The following is a 22833-nucleotide window of genomic DNA, read 5'->3' on the forward strand; positions in this document are numbered from 1 at the left end:
ATGAGTTATATTAAATTTTGACATAAAGAGATAAAAGGTATCATTGGTTATCATCACCAATTTTCAGCCAAATCGGTTCAGCCGTTCTTGAGTTATAAATGGGGTAAATTACAACAACTTTCTTTTATAATATATATATATAGATTTTCGAGTATACCTGAATAATGTTAAAAGTTTGTGCAATTGGTCAGATCTTTTAAAGCTAGTTACAAATATACAAACATGCAGGGGAAGCTAATAAAAGCAATATAAAAAGTAAAAAAAAAAAACTAGTTATTCAAACGAAATTTATGTGAATATATGAATTTTATTATTTCTTGAATTGAAAATTGGTGCATAAAATTTGTATTTCGTATAAAACCCCTTTAGTGTTCGTCAATATCTCGAAGTAGTACAAAATATGATCCGCTCGCTTTGAATATCTGAAATACAAAACAAAATTATTGACATTTGAGTTGATAAAGGAAATTAAAACATAACTAATATTAAAATAATATTAAATCTAGTATTTTTAACAAAATGGCTGTTTCTAAAAGAAATCAATATTTGACCTAAATTTCAGCCCTAAATTGTAAAAAAAAAAATATTTTTCCGCGAGAAAAGATTTCCGATTAATTTCTGAAGATATATTTAAGAAGCTCGTTCATCGGTCACCGATTTTTAAAACAACATTTTGAGAAAAACGCGTATTACTTGCAAGCAATTTTCAACTCTTTTTCAAATTTGCGTGTAATTTCGAAAATATTCACCAGAAATATAATGTATATTCAGAAAACTAAAGAAAGAGAATTGATTTTTTAAAAATTTTAACTGTATATAAAGAACTAGATTTTGACCGGTCAGTTGGTATGGCAGCTACATACTTGTCGACCTGAACAATGAGCTTGTACCGTTGGCTTGGTTAATAATCGATGCAAAGTTTCTTGAAGATATCTCGTCAATTGAAAAGACCTTCCATAGAAGCATTCCCATATTCAGTTTGTGTGACAGTCAAATGTTAAGGTGAACTGATAACTGCAGTACCGACAAATGAACAGCTTCTTGAGAATTTAAAAAATGAAAAGACTAGTTAACATATATACAGACAAACGGACTGGCAGAATGGACACAGCTCGTCATACTGATCATTTATATAGACAATTTATAGAGTCTCCAACAGTTTATAACATAATTTATAAAAAGACTAACCATATGAAGACTATCATAGAATAAACAAGGTAATATGTTTTGTATAATGGAAGAGAAAGGTACATTTGTTATTTACTTACTCCCATCAATGTAGCTAAGGACATTACTGTGAACCAGGATATTTGGAAACAGAATTTTTTATTCGATCGCAGAATGATCATTTTCAATGTCTTCTTGAATGCATCTGTTTCGTGGTACCATTCACAATTGTAACATGCTAATGGAATCTTTTCCAGCTGAAAACATATAAACACGTTTACGGATGGCCTAGGTGGTGAGTACTAGACTATTACCTCGTTGGCCAAGAACTGTCCGTTAACGTAGTGCATGCAATCACCTGTTGTAGCGGCGCACAAATACATTAACATGCGAATAAAAGTAATCTTATTTGATTCCTACAATACGGTATAAATATGTAGATGGATTATATACAATTTTGATATGTGTATGTATCACATATTTAAGGTCAAGATCACTTACCAAGCCGAAGTTCATTTCGAAGAGTACAAAACCGTAAATTGCCAGACTATGAAGAAATTGTGAAAGACAAATGTGTCTGAAAAGCTGATTGACCTCGTCGATAAACCTAAAAAATCATATGTTTTTTCTATAAAATTCTATTAGATTGAAATAATAAACGCATATTGCGTAGCAAGTAATAAGAAGTGGACAAAAAAAACAAAAAATGTTTAGATTCTATAGTCTACTGAGTTCTAACCAATTAACTACTGATTAACGACTCAGTGGATTTGACAAAATATCTAATGCGTTGGAAGCCGTGTAAGATATCCCGTCTCAGCCGACTCAGGCAATGATCTATCGTCTGTTGTTGTTGTTTTTGTTGATATTGTAACGGATACCTAATCCCCGATAGGATGGTATTAGAAAAGATCTCTGCAGAGATGCCTGTTCCTGGTTCTGACTCACATGTAGTTTATCCCCCGCTGGTTCTGTCGATCACAGTACCACTGGGTCAGAGTCTGAAAACTCCTCTCTGATAAAGCGTTAGTATATATGGACTATTTTATCCACCGATCCCTCCCTTATCGGGCTATACTTGAAGGTTCTTGTGGAAAACGTCTTCAATTTTGCCGAGATTTCCACTGTAATGCCAATTGATGGCAGGTTGAGTAATCTTTATAGTGCAGCCTTTGGAGCAGTCCCTAACGCTCCCTTTATGCAGAGAACAGCGATTCGGTGAATCCGCTCCATTTGGGGAGTTATGCGTAGAAGGGCGACACTAAGCTCTCTTAACCTATCTTTCACAATGACTTTACATATCAATTTGTTGTCTAAAATTATTTTCAGATACTTGGTATAATTCTTAGTATTTAACTCAACCCCGTTGAGCCTCGGATGTAGAGTATCATACCCGCGCTTCTGTCATTCACCCGCAGGATAGCCGATATTGCCCTCTGGTGTAAAAGTGTATAATTTTTTTTAACATCACTGTTGCTGTTTCCTTTTTTTAAGAACTAATCAATATTTGTACTGTTTCATACTCTGTAACACGTTTTCCAACTTATTCCTGCTCTTGCAAATTACAGTTAAGTGAACAAAACAAATAGCTTTTGTGCCCTAAACAAATATGTGTCTTTAAGTCTTACTGAAGAGTGCGTTGATGTTGCACTATACAGTAGCGCAAATATTCCACACGTTGTGATTTTGGAACCAGAGTTGACGTGGATCTCTCCAACAGTAGACATAACACCTGGACCAATCCACAGCAATGCTTACAAAGCACCATGAAGGAGCCCTGGAAGCTAATGGAACCTGTAAAATATATTATCCAAAATAAATTTTTTTTGATCTGCGTCCAAACACATATATGTAAATGGGTATGACTTACTTATGCCAGCGACCAGGAGCGAGCAGGCACCGAAAAACATGTCCATTGCGTAATACGGAGAGACCATTCCTTTATTCAGAAACATCGGATAGCCAGTGAAAGCTGGTTAAAGTAAGAAATATATTTTATATAATCGAGTTCTTTGGTTGTATGAATATAATATTCACTTACGCAGAATATATACATACTTTGGCGTGCCTTGCAAATGATTATATAAGTTTTTGAATAATGCATAGAAGAAATAGTTGGACATAATGCAGATGCAGGTTCCTAAAGTGAATAGAAGTTGTCCCCTCGTCTGTTTCCAATTGATTTCCATAATTACATTAATCTCCTTCTTCAGAGTAGTTTTGATTGGCATACCTAGCAAAAAATTATACATTTGTATAAGGTCTCTTCAAAACACTTCATGTGACGCTAATCCATTACTATTAGATTCTTACCCGTTTGAAATATTTCGATTCCCTGCAGCAGTTCATGTGTTTCAGCTTTCCGAAGCAGTTTATGAAATCTATGCTGAGTGTAGAACAGGTAAGCCATTTTAATTAGGCCGGTCGTCGTTTGCAACGCTGTGGTAGAAGTCTTCAAAGTTAAATCATTTATTAGTTTTTATTCAAAATAGAACGTAGCCAAGCAATACTTTGTACTTCATCACTGAATTATAAAACAAATTTTCGAGCTCCTTATGCCAAATTAGAAAAGACTTCGAAGGGAAGAAAAACAGTATCTTCCTATTAGGAAAAATAGTTTCGGTGAATATATTAACAAACCGCATTCAAATGCTCAAAAAATCGGTATAATGTCGTTAAGGAATATAATGACAACCCACATATTAACGCCCTCTTATTAATACTACAATATTTGCTACATATTACGTGTGATCCAAGTACAAGTACTTTCTTCAGTAATATTTTTTTTTAACAGATCACACATGAGTACCGACAAGTTGTCTTGTTACTTTTGTTCAGTATTATTTGACATTTCATCATGAAGAGAATTACCCCTAAACAACGTTACAAATCGTTCAACTTTATTACGAAAAATCTCGTTCTTTGAGGAATGTGTTTCCCACCCTTCGCTCAATTTATAGTCAACCCAATCGGCCACTGAGCATACTGTTCGCAACACCATCACCCATCTTGACATCCAGCATTAATTTTTTGATAATATTAAAGGGAATAACCGATGTATGGAAAACTTGGCGTAAAGCTTTCCCATCTGTTCGCTTTGTGGGCTCTGGAAAAGTTGCAAGAAAACCAGACGTTTTCTAGCCAAGCGATGAGGCCCATTTCTGGCTCAATGGGTATGTAAACAAGCATTATTGATGCATTTGGGACGAAGACCATCCTTAAGAGATTCCAGAGTTGCAATTTCATCTAGAAAAAACAACAGTTTGTTGTGTTGTGCCTACAAAAATGATACCGATGCGAACATTGGCCATAATAACCGACTTTTTGATGCCTAGGAATGACGCTCGTGAACTCGGCGACATCGTTTCAATCAATATATTAAGTATTAAGTACGTATGTATATCAAGGTGTTTCTACTTACCTCAGCTATCAATGGTATATCGCCTTGTGCTTGTTTTATCATTAACCAGTGCGGATATAGAGCAATGCAACTTGCAATTATGAACAGAATATTGATGCTGGCAAAAAAGAAAAATAATTATTTATTACGACGTTTATATAACATTAACAGTCCGAGTATGCATACATTTATTACATAAATCTTGAAAAAGCGTATCCAAACTGGAAGTTAAGTAGTTCGATTGAGAAAATTCCGAATGTCAATCTGTTTTTTCCAGAATACATATTTCTAATAGAACATTGTCAGTATGTTGCGAGAATATTAAATTAGTTAAAAAAAAGTACTATGAATTTTGCGTGATTGAAAAAAATTAATAATTTTCATCTTTTTGGATAATTGAAATGATAAAAGCAAATAGTAGAACATTGCTTGTCGAGATATTTTCTAAGTATGTGTTCACAAATGGCAATTATTGTTGTGACCAGCGAAAATTTGCCGACAATGGGCATTTTTTCGGATGTGTAGTTTCCAATGAGGCAATACTTTTTCGGTGTTGGTCTTTTTCAATACTGTTACTTGCTTTATACTCAGCTTGATTGGCCTTTTTAGGTACGTAATAAACAAAATTGTCGCATTTAGAGTATTAGAAACTAGACATTGTTGAGACGAAGTTTGATCCTCAAAATATCAATATTAGGTGTACTTTTTAGGCAGAGGGAATCATGACATACCTCTGAACTATTTTAGTGGGATTTTCTGACGTCGCTTATCGGCGCGGATAAGCCCGAGACGATTGACGCCTTGGAATAGAATATTAGTCGCCTTATTGCTGACGCACTCTACACTAAAACAATGGTCGGGAATTGGGGCTCTTGAGTTTATATATACAAATAAATAGCGGTGTTACTTGCAAGAAATCATTTTTAAAATATATTTGCAATCCCTTATCTTTAAATAAAACTAATTTCTTGGTCTAATTATTAAATAATCTGCGTTTTATTTTTTCATGAAATCTTAAAAAAATGTTCTTTATATAACTGTTAAAGATAAGCATGAAAATGAGTTTTCTATGACTTTTGGGTTGATAGAACATCCGCAAAAATTATATTGACTGACTTACTAAGGAATTATATAAAAACGAAAATTTCGCATTACGAAGTAAGCCGTGAGAACCTCGCGTCACTGCTGACAGTTAAAACTTAGAGGTAGACTATTTCTGGTAACTTAGGAGTGGCATAAGGACGGAAAACCTAATAAAGTCAAAAGCCGAAATTTTTGATGACCCTGACTTAACTCTCGAACTCCTCTTCGTCTTACAAAATGTTACACACTTACATAAGTATGTCTAGTGGGCTAACTGAGTACACCAGTTATTTTTCTTAACGATTACAGCGACAATAAGGAGTCTCTTATTAACAGTGACATTTACAAATATTTAAATGAATATCTTTTTCTGTCGCGTAAACTCACATTCGCCACCATCTTTTGAGCTTCGTTTGAGCATTCAGGTTAATACTGATCATAAATGATACTCTCTTTAATTCTCTTATACGCCAATGGTTGCGTGTTCTCAACTCCTTCATTTCACTTATGCTGTACATAGTTTTTAAGAGTTTGTACTTAAACTTTCTACTTAAACTTATAAGACGCAATTAGGTTCAACACTTTATCTTAACTGTTCAAATAAATTGTGTGGTCCGCTACTTATATACACATATTTAGTTTATCCTTTAAATTATTTCAGCTGTATATATGCGTAGTTTTCTAACGCTAATATAATTTTCTTGCTAATTCTAGGTTACCCACTTTGGACTATTATTTGATACGTAAGACTGAAATGTAGACATTAGCCAATGCAAAGAGAATTACAATGGCAAATGATTTAATTATATAAGCTAACTACTTAGCTAGTTCACTAGCTTTTCTATTATAAAATTTACAGAAATGCATAACGGTGTGTTAACATACTACACAAACTACCTTTAAAGACAGATTTCAAAAATATGTATCTTAAACTTTGATTTTTAAAGGAGAACATAATTCGCCGAAAACCTAAAACATTGCCATTTTGTGGGGGAAACTGCAATTGTAAAAAAAAATATTTAGTTTTGTATAAATCCTTATTATTAAGCTCCATAAACCATACTGCATTGTGACAAAAAGCACCCGAAAATTGCAAATAAACCTAGACCTATTTACCGTATTCTTTTTTAAAAAAATCAGCTTTGTCGGTAGGAGTCGACGAAGAACGTGTTTCATACTAAAAATATGCACTAAAATTATTCAAACGGACTCGCTAGAGATGTTGAGCTCTCTTGTAATTTCTCTAATACTTGCCTGAAGATTTTCAAGCAACATATTCTTACCTTTTTTTGATGATTTTCATCAGTTGATGAAGTCATTCATAACGAAACACGTCTGCAACGATCTCTCAACCACCGTCTTGAAAGGCTTTGCACCACTCGTTGGCTTAGGGGTTTGAATCACCGTAAGTCTTTTCCAACATTCCGCACATGAAATTTGGTTACAAATGCAAAATTTGAGACAAATTCCTTATTCGATATTTTTATCCATTGTAAAAATCGTAGCACACTGCAAACTTAATTGTTTTAAATATCATTTACTCGGGGAATTTAAATTAGAATTTCGAGAGCTTTTTTGTCCCAATGCATCATATATGAAAGGGGGTATGTATACACCTGTACGATTAATTTTTTAAAATGATATGTCATGCCAAGTGAAACATTTCTTCTTAATTTAATTGAAACATCTCGATTGCTGACCGAATGCATAATTACTTTGTACTTCGCTAAAAGAATTATGGATTTTCGGATCAAACCGCGTTAAGTTAATTTAAGGCTGAACAGACTCATTTATAGTACGAAGTCATACTGTGAATAATATTGTGCCAGCTTGATATTACTGAGGTATCTCAGTATTGTCTGCTCACTGTATAAAATGAACAAGAAAAACCGATCGCTGCTCAGAGTTTAATTGTGATCCTTTTACTGAGAGATTTTTTTTGATTGCATCAATTTTAGCGTGTGAGTACGGGATCATCGTCATCATCGCATAACCATGCAAAAAATAGTACTTTTGGAGTTTTTTGGAGTCTTTAATAATACAACGTTTAGAACCTAGGCATAAAGAAAAAACTTGAACTGCCACTATTTTAGATAAGATTGATCATGGGGTAGCCGTAGTACAGTTTCATACTTGTAGAAATTCATATCTGGAAAATATTTTCGTTTTAATTCTTCTTGCGGATATAAAAAATTAATGCTGTTAACGTGTGTTCTGGAATTTTAGAGTTTACTCAATTTGATCTCTTCGTATAGAGTTATTAACTGTGGTGTGCTTAAAATTGCTGATTTCCTTTGTAAAAAAACAATTTTATTTTTTAAACTTCGTAAGAGAGTTCTAACCACCAGATAGTAGAAGTATAAGTTTGCATTATTTAGTAAAAGATTCGAAGTCTCAAGCGTTAAATTTTTCTAAATTTATAAAACAGATTTCTCATTTCCCTTTGTAATTCGCGAAAGAGCTTTTAAACCCTAATTGGGTTTAACTTAAATATGGACGTGCATATTACTATTTTAATTTTTTATACAAAGGTTTATTTGAAAAGATCACATATCAACCCTCTGCATAATACACAATTATATATGTTTTTTGTTTCAGTTCAACGCCTTTTTTTATAGATTTAACTACTAAAATGATATTCGTTGAAGCTCATCTAGTTATTGCAATGTACTTTTGCACAAATATGCAATTATAACTGTTCCATGATTACCTGTCATTAGTGTTTGTGAAAGGCAAACCCCGTTTTTATACGAGTATTGTCACAACATGTTGCAACAGACTATTTATTATATAATGGTTCTTTCCAACTAATGAGAGGTTTGCTTTGCAGATGGGCGGAATCGATGCATTGCCACGCTCGCAAACTGTCGAGAATTGAAAACCTTCAAAATAGTATAACTGAGTCGAAAATCAAGAATTACAACTTAGTATAATAAAAGGCAGTAGGTAAGAACATTGTTTTTTTTTATTTTTGTAATTCTGAAAATTTCTTTGCCTTAATAAGTTTAATAAACATCTAATTTTGTTGAGAACATATCTTTTCGAATCTTCCTCCAATAGTGTATTTAACATAAGCGCGCCCACCCCTTAAAACGATTTTGTTTGAAATTATTAAAAGTGCGATAACTCAAAAAATAATCCTTCATACAATTCGAACTAATCGAACATCCATACAAATACCTTATAAATACTGTGTTGCTCATACGATATGGGGTACTGTACATTTGATGTATAACTTAACTGCGTGCAAAGGCAATGAGAGACATAGTACAGCACATATTGCAGTATACTATGGAATTTACACGTGTGACGACTACTACAATAGTGTTCCATATACGATTGAAATTATATGGTATTATGTTATGGACTACAACAGATTGCATGAACACACTCAAAGCTTGAAGCCTCTTTTTCACAATTTTTTTGTTATTTTGACATTTATCAAGAAACATGTGAATTCAAAATAAAAGTAAAAATACAAAACTGGAAAGTTGTATCTCTTTAGGGCAATTCGTGTATAGTATCGTTTTTAGTATATTTAAAGCCAACAATGCTGGCTAAGATGGGTTCTATTTTCCTGTTTATATCTACATACATATATATGTATATGTATCTATGATATTAATTTTTTTGCATCATGTGATGAGTGTCAAACTCAAAGAACACCATATAAGTATCACTATGATAATTCCTGAGCTTTTATTGCAGTATACATTGTAGTACGGTAACCATTTGTCTGTCTTTGGCATTTCTTGTGGGATTATGATGCTAAGGGAAAAACTAGCAACATCTGTTTTGAGAATGTTGTACAAAATTATCCCTTTATCAATTGCATTGGGTTATTGATTTTAAGAAAATAACTGAAACTTCAGAGGGCACCACCAAAACAAAAACAACTTGGGAAATATAAGACACGCTAATACTTGTAGTTCTATATTTACATATATATACCAAATATTAATAAGTTATCAAAACTTATTCGTCTCGCTAATGTAATCATCACGGAGCGGGTAGGAGTTTCTTTGGCTTCTTATGGTTTACTTCTGGACTGTTGGGTCCCAGACCAAATCAGCAAGCGCTAGTCGAATACCAGCTAGTCCAGGGAAAGAACGCTCTTTGAAGTTTCAGTTCAACATAAACAAGCACCTTATTTTCAGTTTAAAGTATGCCTAAATCTTACCTATTATTATTACTATTTCTTTTCCCATGTAAAAGTATTTACATTAGAGTGATTCAAAAAAAAATTTTTTTTTTTTTCGTTTAGTACTCGGAAAAATAGGTTCCTAGACACCTCAAAGAAAGCCTCTCCAAACATGGGTTTTTAATTGTAACGGGAAGGTCCTCCTACATACTTCTTCTTAATTGGCGTAGACACCGCTTACGCGATTATAGCCGAGTTAACAACAGCGCGCCAGTCGTTTCTTCTTTTCGCTACGTGGCGCCAATTGGATATTCTAAGCGAAGCCAGGTCCTTCTCCACTTGGTCCTTCCAACGGATTGGAGGTCTTCCTCTTCCTCTGCTTCCCCCGGCGGGTACTGCGTCGAATACTTTCAGAGCTGGAGTGTTTTCATCCGTCCGGACAACATGACCTAGCCAGCGTAGCCGCTGTCTTTTAATTCGCTGAACTATGTCAATGTCGTCGTATATCTCGTACAGCTCATCGTTCCATCGAATGCGATATTCGCCGTGGCCAATGCGCAAAGGACCATAAATCTTTCGCAGAATTTTTCTCTCGAAAACTCGTAACGTCGACTCATCGGTTGCTGTCATCGCCCAAGCCTCTGCACCATATAGCAGGACGGGAATTATGAGGGACTTATAGAGTTTAGTTTTTGTTCGTCGAGAGAGGACTTTACTTTTCAATTGCCTACTCAGTCCGAAGTAGCACCTGTTGGCAAGAGCAATCCTGCGTTGGATTTCCAGGCTGACATTGTTCGTGGTGTTAATACTGGTTCCTAAGTAGACGAAATTATCTACAACTTCAAAGTTATGACTGTCAACAGTGACGTGAGAGCCAAGTCGCGAGTGCGACGACTGTTTGTTTGATGACAGGAGAATATTTCGTTTTGCCCTCGTTCACTGCCAGACCCATTTTCTGTGCTTCCTTGTCCAGCCTGGAGAAAGCAGAACTAACGGCGCGGGTGTTGAGGCTGATGATATCAATATCATCGGCGTACGCCAGCAGCTGTCTTCTTTATTCAGTTGTACAGCTCGAATTATTTTCTTCAGGAGCTGACTGAAGAAGTCGCACATTAGGAAGTCGTCTTGTCTGAAACCTTGTTTGGTATCGAACGGCTCGGAGAGGTCCTTCCCGATCCTGACGGAGCTTTTCGTGTTGCTCTGACGTCAGTTTACACAGCCGTATTAGTTTTGCGGGGATACCAAATTCAGACATCGCGGCATAAAGGCAGCTCCTTTTCGTGCTGTCGAAAGCAGCTTTGAAATCGACGAAGAGGTGGTGTGTGTCGATTCTCCTTTCACGGGTCTTTTCCAAGATTTGGCGCATGGTGAATATCTGGTCCGTTGTTGATTTGCCAGGTCTAAAGCCACACTGATAAGGTCCAATCAGTTTGTTGACGGTGGGCTTCAATCTTTCACACAATACGCTCGATAGAACCTTATATGCGATGTTGAGGAGGCTAATCCCACGGTAGTTGGCGCAGATTGCGGGGTCTCCTTTTTTATGGATTGGGCATAGCACACTTAAATTCCAATCGTTGGGCATGCTTTCGTCCGACCATATTTTACAAAGAAGCTGGTGCATGCACCTTATCAGTTCTTCGCCGCCGTGTTTGAATAGCTCGGCCGGCAATCCGTCGGCCCCTGCCGCTTTGTTGTTCTTCAGGCGGGCAATTGCAATTCGAACTTCTTCATGGTCGGGTAATGGAACGTCTGCTCCATCGTCATCGATTGGGGAATCGGATTCTCCTTCTCCTGGTGTTGTGCGTTCACTGCCATTCAGCAGGCTGGAGAAGTGTTCCCTCCATAATTTATGTATGCTCTGGGCATCAGTGACTAGATCACCTTTGGGGGTTCTACAAGAGTACGCTCCGGTCTTGAAACCTTCCGTAAGTCGCCGCATTTTTTCGTAGAATTTTCGAGCATAACCCCTGTCGGCCAGCTTATCAAGCTCTTCGTACTCACGCATTTCAGCCTCTTTCTTCTTCTGTCTACAAATGCGTCTCGCTTCCCTCTTCAACTCTCGGTATCTATCCCATCCCGCACGTGTAATGGTCGATCGTAACGTTGCGAGGTAGGCAGCCTGTTTTCTCTCCGCTGCGACACGGCACTCCTCGTCGTACCAGCTGTTCTTTTGCACTTTCCGAAAACCAATGGTTTCGGTTGCAGCTGTACGTAAGGAATTTGAAATTCCGTCCCACAGTTCCCTTATACCGAGTTGTTGACGAGTGCTCTCAGAGAGCAGGAGTGCAAGCCGAGTAGAAAATCGTTCGGCTGTCTGTTGTGATTGCAGCTTCTCGACGTCGAACCTTCCTTGTGTTTGGTGGCGCGCGTTTTTTGCTGCACAGAGGCGGGTGCGTATCTTGGCTGCAACAAGATAGTGATCCGAGTCGATGTTAAGACCTCGGAGCGTACGCACGTCTAGAACACTGGAGACGTGTCTTCCGTCTATCACAACATGATCGATCTGGTTGGTGGCTTTTCGATCCGGAGACTGCCAGGTAGCTTGATGTATCTTCTTGTGCTGGAATCTAGTACCACAGATAACCATATTTCGGGCCCCGGCGAAGTCGATCAGCCTCAACCCATTTGGGGATGTTTCGTCGTGGAGGCTGAATTTACCGACCGTAGTGCCAAATATACCTTCTTTGCCCACCCTGGCGTTAAAGTCGCCAAGCACGATTTTGACATCGTGGCGGGGGCAGCTCTCATAAGCGCGCTCCAAGCGCTCATAGAAGGCATCTTTGGTCACATCGTCCTTCTCTTCCGTCGGGGCGTGGGCGCAAATCAGCGATATGTTGAAGAATCTCGCTTTGATGCGGATTGTGGCTAGACGTTCATTCACCGGAGTGAATGATAGTACTCGGCGACGGAGTCTCTCTCCCACCACGAATCCAACACCAAACTTGCGCTCCTTTATATGGCCACTGTAGTAAATGTCACAAGGACCTACTCTTCTCTGTCCTTGTCCCGTCCATCGCATTTCTTGGACGGCGGTGATGTCAGAGTTTATTTTCGCGAGGACATCAACCAGCTGGGCAGCGGCACCTTCCCAATTAAGGGTCCGGACATTCCAGGTGCATGCCCTTATCTCGTAGTCCTTATTTCGTTTGCCATGGTCGTCATCAAAAGGGGGGTTTCTCTTCCGAGGCTGTCGCTTTCTTTTCATTGGGTGTGTTTTTTACGTGGCGGGTCCCAAACCCAGCGCACAACCCTAAGCAGGGGATGTTTCGCCTTCTCACATTAGCTCGCCTTCGAACGGATGTTCTTAGGCTACCCAGAGGATACTTGGTCAAAGACCGGAAGTTGTGAGCTGCTTGAGCCATGTGTAAAAGAATCGTTTCTGGCCACTCCCAAGTGAATGGCGATCAGAGAACTTTCCTCACTTGCGTGAACTTCTACACATGACTCCATCCTCCTACATACAGTTTTCTATTTTTTCTTATTATCAGATAGAAAAATTTATATCTCGCTTCCAACTACTTGAAAAAATATCTTGTATATATGTATATATTTATAACTCAATGAAAAAAAATTATTATATATTTTGTGTTGCTCATACGACATGGTGTACTACATTTTATGCATAATTTAACTGCGCATAATTTTTGGAAGAATGCATGTATACGTATGAAAAGAATCACTTAGACAATTTCGGTAGGGCATACAATCTTGTACTCGAGTTCCCCTTTTTAAACTTGTAGAGTTATTTGCTTACAAAATAACAAAAATCTCAAATAAAATTTATGGGAAAAGTAATATGACTTAGGCCCGGGTTAAATTATAAATAAAGAGTTTATTCACATTGTATTTTGAAGTGCTAAAGTTAAATTTCAGTACCCATTTGAAAAAAATAAAATAAAATAACGGACACGCTAATGTACATATGTGAATAGCTTCCTTCGAATGAAAATTGGGAAATTTCAATTTTGTTTCTAACCGCCAGCGGTTTTCGACGACTGGGTCCCCATCATTGAAGTATGAATATTATTCCTACGTACCAACCTACATAGTTACATACATTACATTACAAATTTCACTGTAGAAACAAAGTTGAAATTGTTTTCGAAGAGAAATTGTGTTTATTTGGTTGTTTGAGTTCCACTTTTGACGTAATTTGTTTCACTTTTGGCATAAATGGCAGAGTTTGTTTTCTAAATTGGTGAGAAACTAACCAAAAAGCATTGAAGAAACATTATTGTGAGCAATAATTTCAAAATTAAAGGTAAACTGCTTGAATTACCATTTTAATAGTTGCATAATGAGACGAGCTTGATCGGCTTAACAACTTTGAAAGTCTTAGACAATAAAAGTGGTATTCTGTGATAAGAAGTATAGTAATGCATAATATCAGTACGTTTTCTTATTAAACACATTATTTTACGGTGTAAGAAAAGGATTTGTTAAAGAAAAATCACAGAAGTGAAAACTTTAAATCCAATTTTGAAGTAATTGAACATGTGAGAAATATGTATAACAACATCACAATATAAATATACGATCACTGCCTCCGACCTCCGCCTACTTGAAGACATGACTTTAATTGGGAACTATCTCCGTCCGCTGCTTAACTCAGTGAAGGGGCGGTCGACTTCATTGTGTGGTGTAAATTCTTGAAATATTAAGATATTAGAAGTTAATTTCATCAAATAATTTGCTTTGTTCAGATGCTTCGATACAAGTAATAAAAAATCTGTGCTCTCCGCTGGAATTCTGACAACAAAAGGCATAAAGGAATGCTTTCTAAGCATCAGAGTTTCCGACGCTCTTTGACAGCACGATTACCTACTTATATTAGCTTATAAACTCACATATACTCATTCAAATATCACATAATGTATACTGAAATTAAAGTTATAAGCATGTAATTCTTATAATTTTATCTACACTCATATACAAATTGTGTCATGAACAGTAAGAAAATGGCGCCTACGCTGAAGTTAAAAAAAAGTCGATAGAAAATTGAAATCATCACTTTGTTTGTTCTCCCTGCTGTTCAAATATTTTACTGAACCATGATCTAAAGTTGGCCAGAATTAATCTACCATTAATGTGCAGTGAATCAGAAAAAACCCAGTCGCCTACGAATCGTATCTACGACAACGAATGCGTAATTTTTTGTGATATGTATGGACATTTTCCACTTGAACCAACTAATAAAAAAAAAGATAATGTTATGAAAACCAAGCACGGAAGGGATGAGATCGAGAGTCTTGCATAAGGATTCCATTTTTATTATTCAACAAAAGTCTAACTTGCTAACTTATATTATATTGACCGAGTCTATGATCAGCGCACGTTCTTATATTATCGGTTTAAAGTCAGGTGAAAAATCTAAAACCACAAATATTTGTTTGATGGGTGTAGTATTGGCCAAGGTTTATCCACGAATCACGACATATTATTACATACATATGTATAACAAGTAAAACGGGGTCTAGTCCGGGTGTATCTGCATTTGCAAAGATCAAAGATCAGAAAATTTCTACGGGAAAGAAATAAACATCTATTATTCATTAAATCATAGATAAATTGCCAACCAATTCATATACGAGTACATATTTAAATTGGTTGAAAGCGGTCGATCGAGTAACGAGATATAGATTAATCTTTAAATTTGGTTATTTTAGTTTGAATATTTTGGGAGTTATGTTCATAATATTAAGGGCGGCGTCATGTCCACTTTTCATAACTACTGCGATTCCCTGTTTTGAATTACAGTTCTGTGGAATGTTTTGTTCTAATGTTTTTATTGGTGCTTGATTTATATGCTGTAAATTATAAAGCAAGCCAAGAATACAACTCAAAATTGTATGATACTTCAGGGGCATATATGTATATCAATCTAATACAAAAAACTTGGCAATTGGTTTTCCAGATTTTTTCTGAGAAAACTTTTAAATTTATTGATCCAAAATTTTGTAGACATATTTAGAGGTCTTTTAACTTCTTCTCAAAGAAAAATCGATTTTGACCAAAATTTTGGTTTTAAATTGTTTATAAAAAACATATTTATGAGGGAGAAACAATCTTCTTTTATTTACCAAATTATTTATTTAGAAAGCTCGTGTTAATATTTGAGAGCAATCGGCTTAGCCCTTTTCTAGTAATGTTGGTCACTGACTTTGAAAACACCATTTTGAGAATAACGCGTTTAAGGTTTGGAAGGCACTTCCAAGCACTCTAAAGCGTATTTCAAATTTGTATGCAATTTCGAATATATTCACCGGAACGACATGACATATTCTGTGTGCATTGTTATACTCTCGCAACAAAGTTGCTAAGGAGAGTATTATAGTTTTGTTCACATAACGGTTGTTTGTAAGTCTTAAAACTAAAAGAGTCAGATATAGGGTTATGTATACCAAAGTGATCAGGATGAGAGTTGAAATCCGGATGTCTGTCTGTCCGTCCATCCGTCTGTCCGTCCGTGCAAGCTGTAACTTGAGTAAAAATTGAGATATCAAGATGAAACTTGGTACACGTATTCCTTGGCTCCATAAGAAGGTTAAGTTCGAAGATGGGCGAAATCGGCCAACCGCCACGCCCACAAAATGGCGAAAACCGAAAACCTATAAAGTGTCACAACTAAGCCATACATAAAGATATTAAAGTGAAATTTGGCACAAAGGATCGCATTAGGGAGGGGCATATTTGGACGCAATTTTTTTGGAAAAGTGGGCGTGGCCCCGCCCCCTACTAAGTTTTTTGTACATATCTCGGAAACTACTATAGCTGTTTCAACCAAACTCTACAGAGTCGTTTCCTTCAGGCATTTGCATATACAGTTCAAAAATGGAAGAAATCGTATTGTAACCACCTCCCGTACAAAGGTTATGTTGAAAATCACTAAAAGTGCGTTAACTTCTTCTTAATTGGCGTAGACACCGCTTACGCGATTATAGCCGAGTTAACAACAGCGCGCCAGTCGTTTCTCCTTTTCGCTACGTGGCGCCAATTGGATATTCCAAGCGTAGCCAGGTCCTTCTCCACTTGGTCCTTCCAACGGAGTGGAGGTCTTCCTCTTCCTCTGCTTCCCGCGGGGGGTACAGCGTCGAATACTTTCAGAGCTGGAGTGTTTTCGTCCATTCGGACAACATGACCTAGCCAGCGTAGCCGCTGTCTTTTAATTCGCTGAACTATGTCAATGTCGTCGTATATCTCGTACAGCTCATCGTTCCATCGAATGCGATATTCGCCGTGGCTAACGCGCAAAGGACTTTAATCTTTCACACAATACGCTCGATAGAACCTTATATGCGATGTTGAGGAGGCTAATCCCACGGTAGTTGGCGCAGATTGTGGGGTCTCCTTTTTTATGGATTCGCCTCTTTTTCTTCTTCTGTCTACAAATGCGTCTCGCTTCCCTCTTCAACTCTCGGTATCTATCCATCCCGCACGTGTAGTAGTCGATCGTAACGTTGCGAGGTAGGCAGCCTGTTTTCTCCGCTGCGACACGGCACTCCTCGTCGTACCAGCTGTTCTTTTGCACTTTCCGAAAACCAATGGTTTCGGTTGCAGCTGTACGTAAGGAATTTGAAATTCCGTCCCACAGTTCCCTTATACCGAGTTGTTGACGAGTGCTCTCAGAGAGCAGGAGTGCAAGCCGAGTAGAAAATCGTTGGATGTCTGTTGTGATTGCAGCTTCTCGACGTCGAACCTTCCTTGTGTTTGGTGGCGCGCGTTTTTTGCTGCACAGAGGCGGGTGCGAATCTTAGCTGCAACAAGATAGTGGTCCGAGTCGATGTTAGGACCTCGGAGCGCACGCACATCTAAAACACTGGAGATGTGTCTTCCGTCTATCACAACATGATCGATCTGGTTGGTAGTTTTTCGATCCGGAGACAGCCAGGTAGCTTGATGAATCTTCTTATGCTGGAATCTAGTAGCCCCGGCGAAGTCGATCAGCCTCAACCCATTTGGGGATGTTTCCTCGTGGAGGCTGAATTTACCGACCGTAGTGCCGAAGATACCTTCTTTGCCCACCCTGGCGTTAAAGTCGCCAAGCACGATTTTGACATCGTGGCGGGGGCATCTCTCATAAGTGCGTTCCAAGCACTCATAAAAGGCATCTTTGGTCACATCGTCCTTCTCTTCCGTCGGGGCGTGGGCGCAGACCAGCGATATGTTGAAGAACCTCGCTTTGATGCGGATTGTGGCTAGACGTTCATTCAACGCAGTGAATGATAGTACTCGGCGACGGAGTCTCTCTCCCACCACGAATCCTACACCAAACTTGCGCTCCTTTATATGGCCACTGTAGTAAATGTCACGAGGACCTACTCGTCTCTGTCCTTGTCCCGTCCATCGCATTTCTTGGACGGCGGTGATGTCAGCCTTTGTTTTTACGAGGACATCAACCAGCTGGGCAGCGGCACCTTCCCAATTAAGGGACCGGACATTCCAGGTACATGCCCTCAATTCGTAGTCCTTATTTCGTTTGCCATGGTCGTCATCAAAAGGGGGGTCTATCATCCGAGGCTGGTTATAGCTCTTCACTGGGGGTGTTTTTTACGTGGCGGGTCCCAAACCCAGCGCACAACCCTTGTAGGGAATGTTTCGCCTTCTCACTTTAGCTCGCCTTCGAACGGATGTTCTTAGGCCACCCAGAGGATACTTGGTCAAAGACCGGAAGTAGTGAGCTGCTTGAGCCATGTGTAAAAGAATCGTTTCTGGCCATTCCCAAGTGAATGGCGATCAGAGAACTTTCCTCACTTGCGTCAACTTCTACACATGACTCCATCCTCCAGTAAGCATTAAAATCCTTTTACGTCTTGGACAATACATTTAATATGTATGTATATTACACACAAATGTACATATTTGTATTTCGGCATCAATGAAATTTTTCAAACGTTGCAATGCCGTTATTTTTGCGAAATTATGTATGCATCTAATTTCATGGATTGGCTATGACACAATTATGCATATTTCATCAGTTGTTGCAATCATGTCAAAAAGAAAACTCCCAGTGGAGTTATCTCTGAAAATTCAAGGTGAGATATTGAATGAACCGCCTAATAAAAGCCTATCTATAACGAAATTGGCAGAAAAATATGGAGTTTCCAAATCAACAATCGCTAATATTAAAAATAAAAAGGAACATATTATAAAAGAATTAGAAAGCAACCCCGATCCGGAACGCAAAAGAAAAACACGTATGTATAACTGAATTTGAAAAAATAAATGAAGGAGTGGAATCGATTTTTGAAAAATGCAGGTCTAAGAATATTCCGATCAGTGGCCCAATAATTCAAGAAAAGGCTAAGCTATTGGCTTCTGAGTTACAAATAGAGAACTTTAGAGCAAGCAATGGGTGGTTAGCATCTTTCCGCTTGAGACATAACATTCAATTTAAAGCTTGAAGTGGTGAAGGAGCGAATGTAGATCTTAAAGCTGCCTCAGTTTGGAAAGAAAAACTACCAACACTTTTAAAAAATTATTTTCCTGAGAATCAGTTTAATGCGGATCCAAAAGGCGCAGTTTGTAAAGGAGGTAAACTGGCGCATTGTTTTGCTGCAGCAGTACATGGGAAAATTTAATGCCGTTGGTTATAGGTAACGCTGCGAAGCCGCGAGCTTTTCACCGAAATAAAATCGACACTCAAAATTTTATTGTGCAATGGGTTCACAATAAAAAGGCAGGGATGACAAGTATAATTTTACAGCATTGGCTTAGTTCTATGACCAAATGAAGAAGCAAAATAGAAAAATTATTTTGTTCATTGACAACGCTACAAGCCACAGTTTAATAAATGAATATTCAAATGTGTTTGTAAAATTTCTGCCACCAAACCTAACAGCAGAAATACAACCTCTCGACCAAGGAATTATTCAAAATGTAAAAACAAAATATAGATCAAAAATGATGCTTTCTCTGATAACACACCTTGACGAATGCAACAATGCAAGTGAATTGTCGAAAAGAATTTCTGTTTTGGATGCTATTCGATGGTTGGTTTCTTCCAGGGACGAATTAGACCCTCTTGTGATAAGAAAATGCTTTCAACATGCTGGATTTCCTTACCACGATTTACTGGAATGTCCACCGCAAGAAAATCTGAATTATGGAAGTTTGATAAATCACAACTATCCTGAGCAAATTCGAAATTAATTAGTATCGCCCATAGTTGTGGAAAATATGGGAAAATCGATAGATATACATGAACAGGTGGGTGATTCCCATGAAACTATTTTTAAAAACGTGGTAGAGGATTTAAAACACATCTCCCAAGGAACTGCTCTGAAAGTGCTGAGTGCACTGAAAACTACAATCTTCCCACTGCAAAAGAAGCTTTATCAAACATGAACGAAGTCATTCTTTATGTATCAGCACGTCAATCAACTTTGCTGCCGGAGTTTTTAAAGTTAAAAATGAAATTGGAACAAAATATAAGCTTATCAAAACTAAAACAAACTGAAATAGATGCATATTTTTCTAAAACATAAGTTGTATATATATCCGTATTCTAAAATGTGTTAATTTTTGTTTTTCTATTACACACTTACAAATATATTTAATTCAATGAACGTTTTTTTAACTAAAATAAAGTCAATAAAAATAAGAAAAGAATCATTTCTTTATAACATGGACACTCGCGTAAGTTGGACAAAAAGTGAGGTACCGCAGGCGTCCAACTTAGACAGGTTTTACTGTACTTTGTATCAAATGACGGGTTTATTTGAAAGCACAAACAGAGGATATGATCCATGCGGGCGGTTATAAATTCACCTAACGTTTTGCTCACACATTCATACAATCGCATTAACCATTGTGTAGATCCCTATATGCTAAATTGTGGCTTATTATCGTGTTAACATTATGTACGCCCATCTTTTTTACACCCTTTCCGTTTATTCCTTATTTTTCTTCGTGTGAACTTTCACACACACCTACATGCATAATCTTAACGACTGAGGTTTATAAATTGCCATAATTTCGATACAAATTCGATGATTCGATGAACTTGTGCGTAATTTGGCCACAAATGTTGCGCAGTGTGCGTGATTTGCCTTCCATTCAGGACTAGCTTGTTGCGGTTTTTACTTTTTTTCTAATCTGGTCTCTTGCTGAAAATAAACGCGAAGTGTTTGGTTTCGCTTCAGTTCTAAAAGCAAATCCAAAGAGTAAAAGGAAAGTAATATTCAACATATTTGTATGTACTGTAGAAAACTAAATTAAATTTTCTAAATTGATTAATTTCATTTAAATACTTGTATATATTTCGTCCTTATCGGTTCAAAACTGCCATGAGCATAATATAATTTTCAACGAGAATATTCAACGAATAGGAAAGGGGAAGACCAAGGTCTAGATGAATGAGAAATTAAAGGAAGACAGCTTGGTTAAAATTATTGGACAAAAATCACAGGTGACGCAGACGTCTGAAGGTCAATCGTGCAGGAAGTCAAAGCTCACAAATAGTTGTAGCGTCAAAAGATGAAATAAATTGGTTCAAAAAATTAAAAGCACGCTTCTAAAACACATGAAATTTAAAAGAGGAAACTAACTATAATACTAATATAACCTGACAACAATAATAAACCAAAGGAACTCTTATTGCGTTAAAAGCGTACGTTATTCGATATGCGAAATCTGACACAAATCATCCCACGCATTCCGACAAAATATGGCCGGAATAGTGTTATAACTTCGTCAGTTGTGAGCGATTAATAGAAATGAGGTCAAATTTTAATATTGCGTTAATTTTGCAACACTTACAGTACCAGAGGAGTAGATTTTCGAAGTAAAAATTGACTTTAAACAATAAATCTCTCTCAATATATGAGATATCTGAACAAAACATGATGAATATAAAATACTGAATATGATTGATAATAACTTATGTGCATAATTTGCATTCGACGTTCAGAGGATTTCTTACATACATACATACATACAATTTACGAAAGAAAATTGCTATTGAATGCGTACTGCCCACATAGAATGTAGACAATATATTGTAAAGTAGGCTCAGTAACTAATGGAATCGAAAGAAATATGTATTTACGATTGGAAACTTGCCAAAATGGCATTATTTCAGGGTACACATACATACTAACGGGTGGGCCATATAAAATTTTAAATTTAAAAAGTCATTAAAAAAAACGACTTGATATTTTTCAAAGGTCTAACATTTATTTAAAAGGTTGTTTTATGAAATTTATATGTGGAAAACAATTTCGGACAAATGACCACCACGGCTGAGTTTACAGTAGCTTATCCGATCCACCCAATTTTGGAGTACTTTCTCGATGGGTTCAGGCCTTATGGCTGCTACAGCAGCTTGAATCTCGTACTTTATATCTTGAATTGTTTCTGGATGGTTGGCGTAACATTTATCTTTAACAGCTCCCCACAGAAAATAGTCCAATGGAGTTAAATCGCAGCTTCTGGGAGGCCAATTCACATCACCAAAATGGGCCGATGATTCCACCAGACCAAAATCCGCACCATACAGTGATTCGTGCTGGGTGCAATGGCTTTCCGACGATTACGTGCTGGTTTTCTGTGCCCCAAATGCGACAATTCTGCTTGTTAACGTAACCATCGAGGTGGAAATAAGCCTCGTCCAAAAAGATGATTTTTCGGTAAAATTGACCATCCTCGGTTTTTTTCAAGTTTTCAATATTTCCCAGTTTTCTTCTAGTGAATTTTAGACTTTTTACTGAATATCTGTCACTTTCCGAATGGTATTTGATGTTTCCAATGTCGAAATATAGATAATTCAAATTTAAAACGTTAGATGGCCCACCCTGTATATAAGAGCCAGACAACATGGCTCCTGGCTTACAAAAGTGTTTAATAAATGTCAAAAGCAAACCTTGATAAATGATAAATGAGAATTTGCTCAAAGCCGTGAGTGGATACATTCATTTTATGCATATTAGGATATGATAGTAACAGCAAAGCTATTCATTAAAACTTTATACGAAAGTGGATACGAATACTTCACCAAATTCTTGCATACCCGCTCTTCTCACTATAGCCATTTGATAATGCT

The 22833-nt window shown here is 37.2% G+C and overlaps 2 protein-coding genes across 4 annotated transcripts in view; both read right to left on the reverse strand.

The window, feature by feature from the left end:
- The window catches only part of LOC120776517 (kelch-like protein 5), a 69527-nt gene that overhangs the window by 33913 nt on the left and 12781 nt on the right, over positions 1-22833 (reverse strand). The gene's annotated exons all lie outside the window — the stretch shown is intronic.
- Positions 333-6229, reverse strand: LOC120776520 (odorant receptor 63a-like). 2 transcript variants are annotated; one of them, XM_040107244.1, is made up of 10 exons: positions 6038-6229; positions 4589-4685; positions 3481-3619; positions 3209-3400; positions 3038-3139; positions 2796-2961; positions 1669-1774; positions 1482-1583; positions 1269-1424; positions 333-422 (listed from the first exon to the last, which is right to left on the reverse strand). In XM_040107244.1, the coding sequence occupies exons 1-10, from the start codon at positions 6166-6168 to the stop codon at positions 366-368; spliced, it is 1248 nt and encodes a 415-aa protein (XP_039963178.1). In that variant the 5' UTR covers positions 6169-6229; the 3' UTR covers positions 333-365. The 2 variants fall into 2 exon arrangements, with proteins under 2 accessions (XP_039963178.1, XP_039963179.1); XM_040107245.1 differs by lacking the exon at positions 6038-6229 and adding an exon at positions 4754-4822.

This window comes from Bactrocera tryoni, chromosome 5 (genome assembly GCF_016617805.1).
Source record: "Bactrocera tryoni isolate S06 chromosome 5, CSIRO_BtryS06_freeze2, whole genome shotgun sequence".
In the NCBI taxonomy this organism is placed as follows: domain Eukaryota; kingdom Metazoa; phylum Arthropoda; class Insecta; order Diptera; family Tephritidae; genus Bactrocera; species Bactrocera tryoni.

Excerpts from the sequence above, each read along its gene's own strand:
- LOC120776520 (XM_040107244.1), bottom strand. The coding sequence starts at position 6,168 with ATGTACAGCATAAGTGAAATGAAGGAGTTGAGAACACGCAACCATTGG. Across the intron at positions 3,620-4,588 it reads ATATACCATTGATAGCTGAG|ACTTCTACCACAGCGTTGCA; the intron begins GTAAGTAGAAAC and ends TTAACTTTGAAG. Across the intron at positions 1,584-1,668 it reads TCGAAATGAACTTCGGCTTG|GAATCAAATAAGATTACTTT; the intron begins GTAAGTGATCTT and ends ACCGTATTGTAG.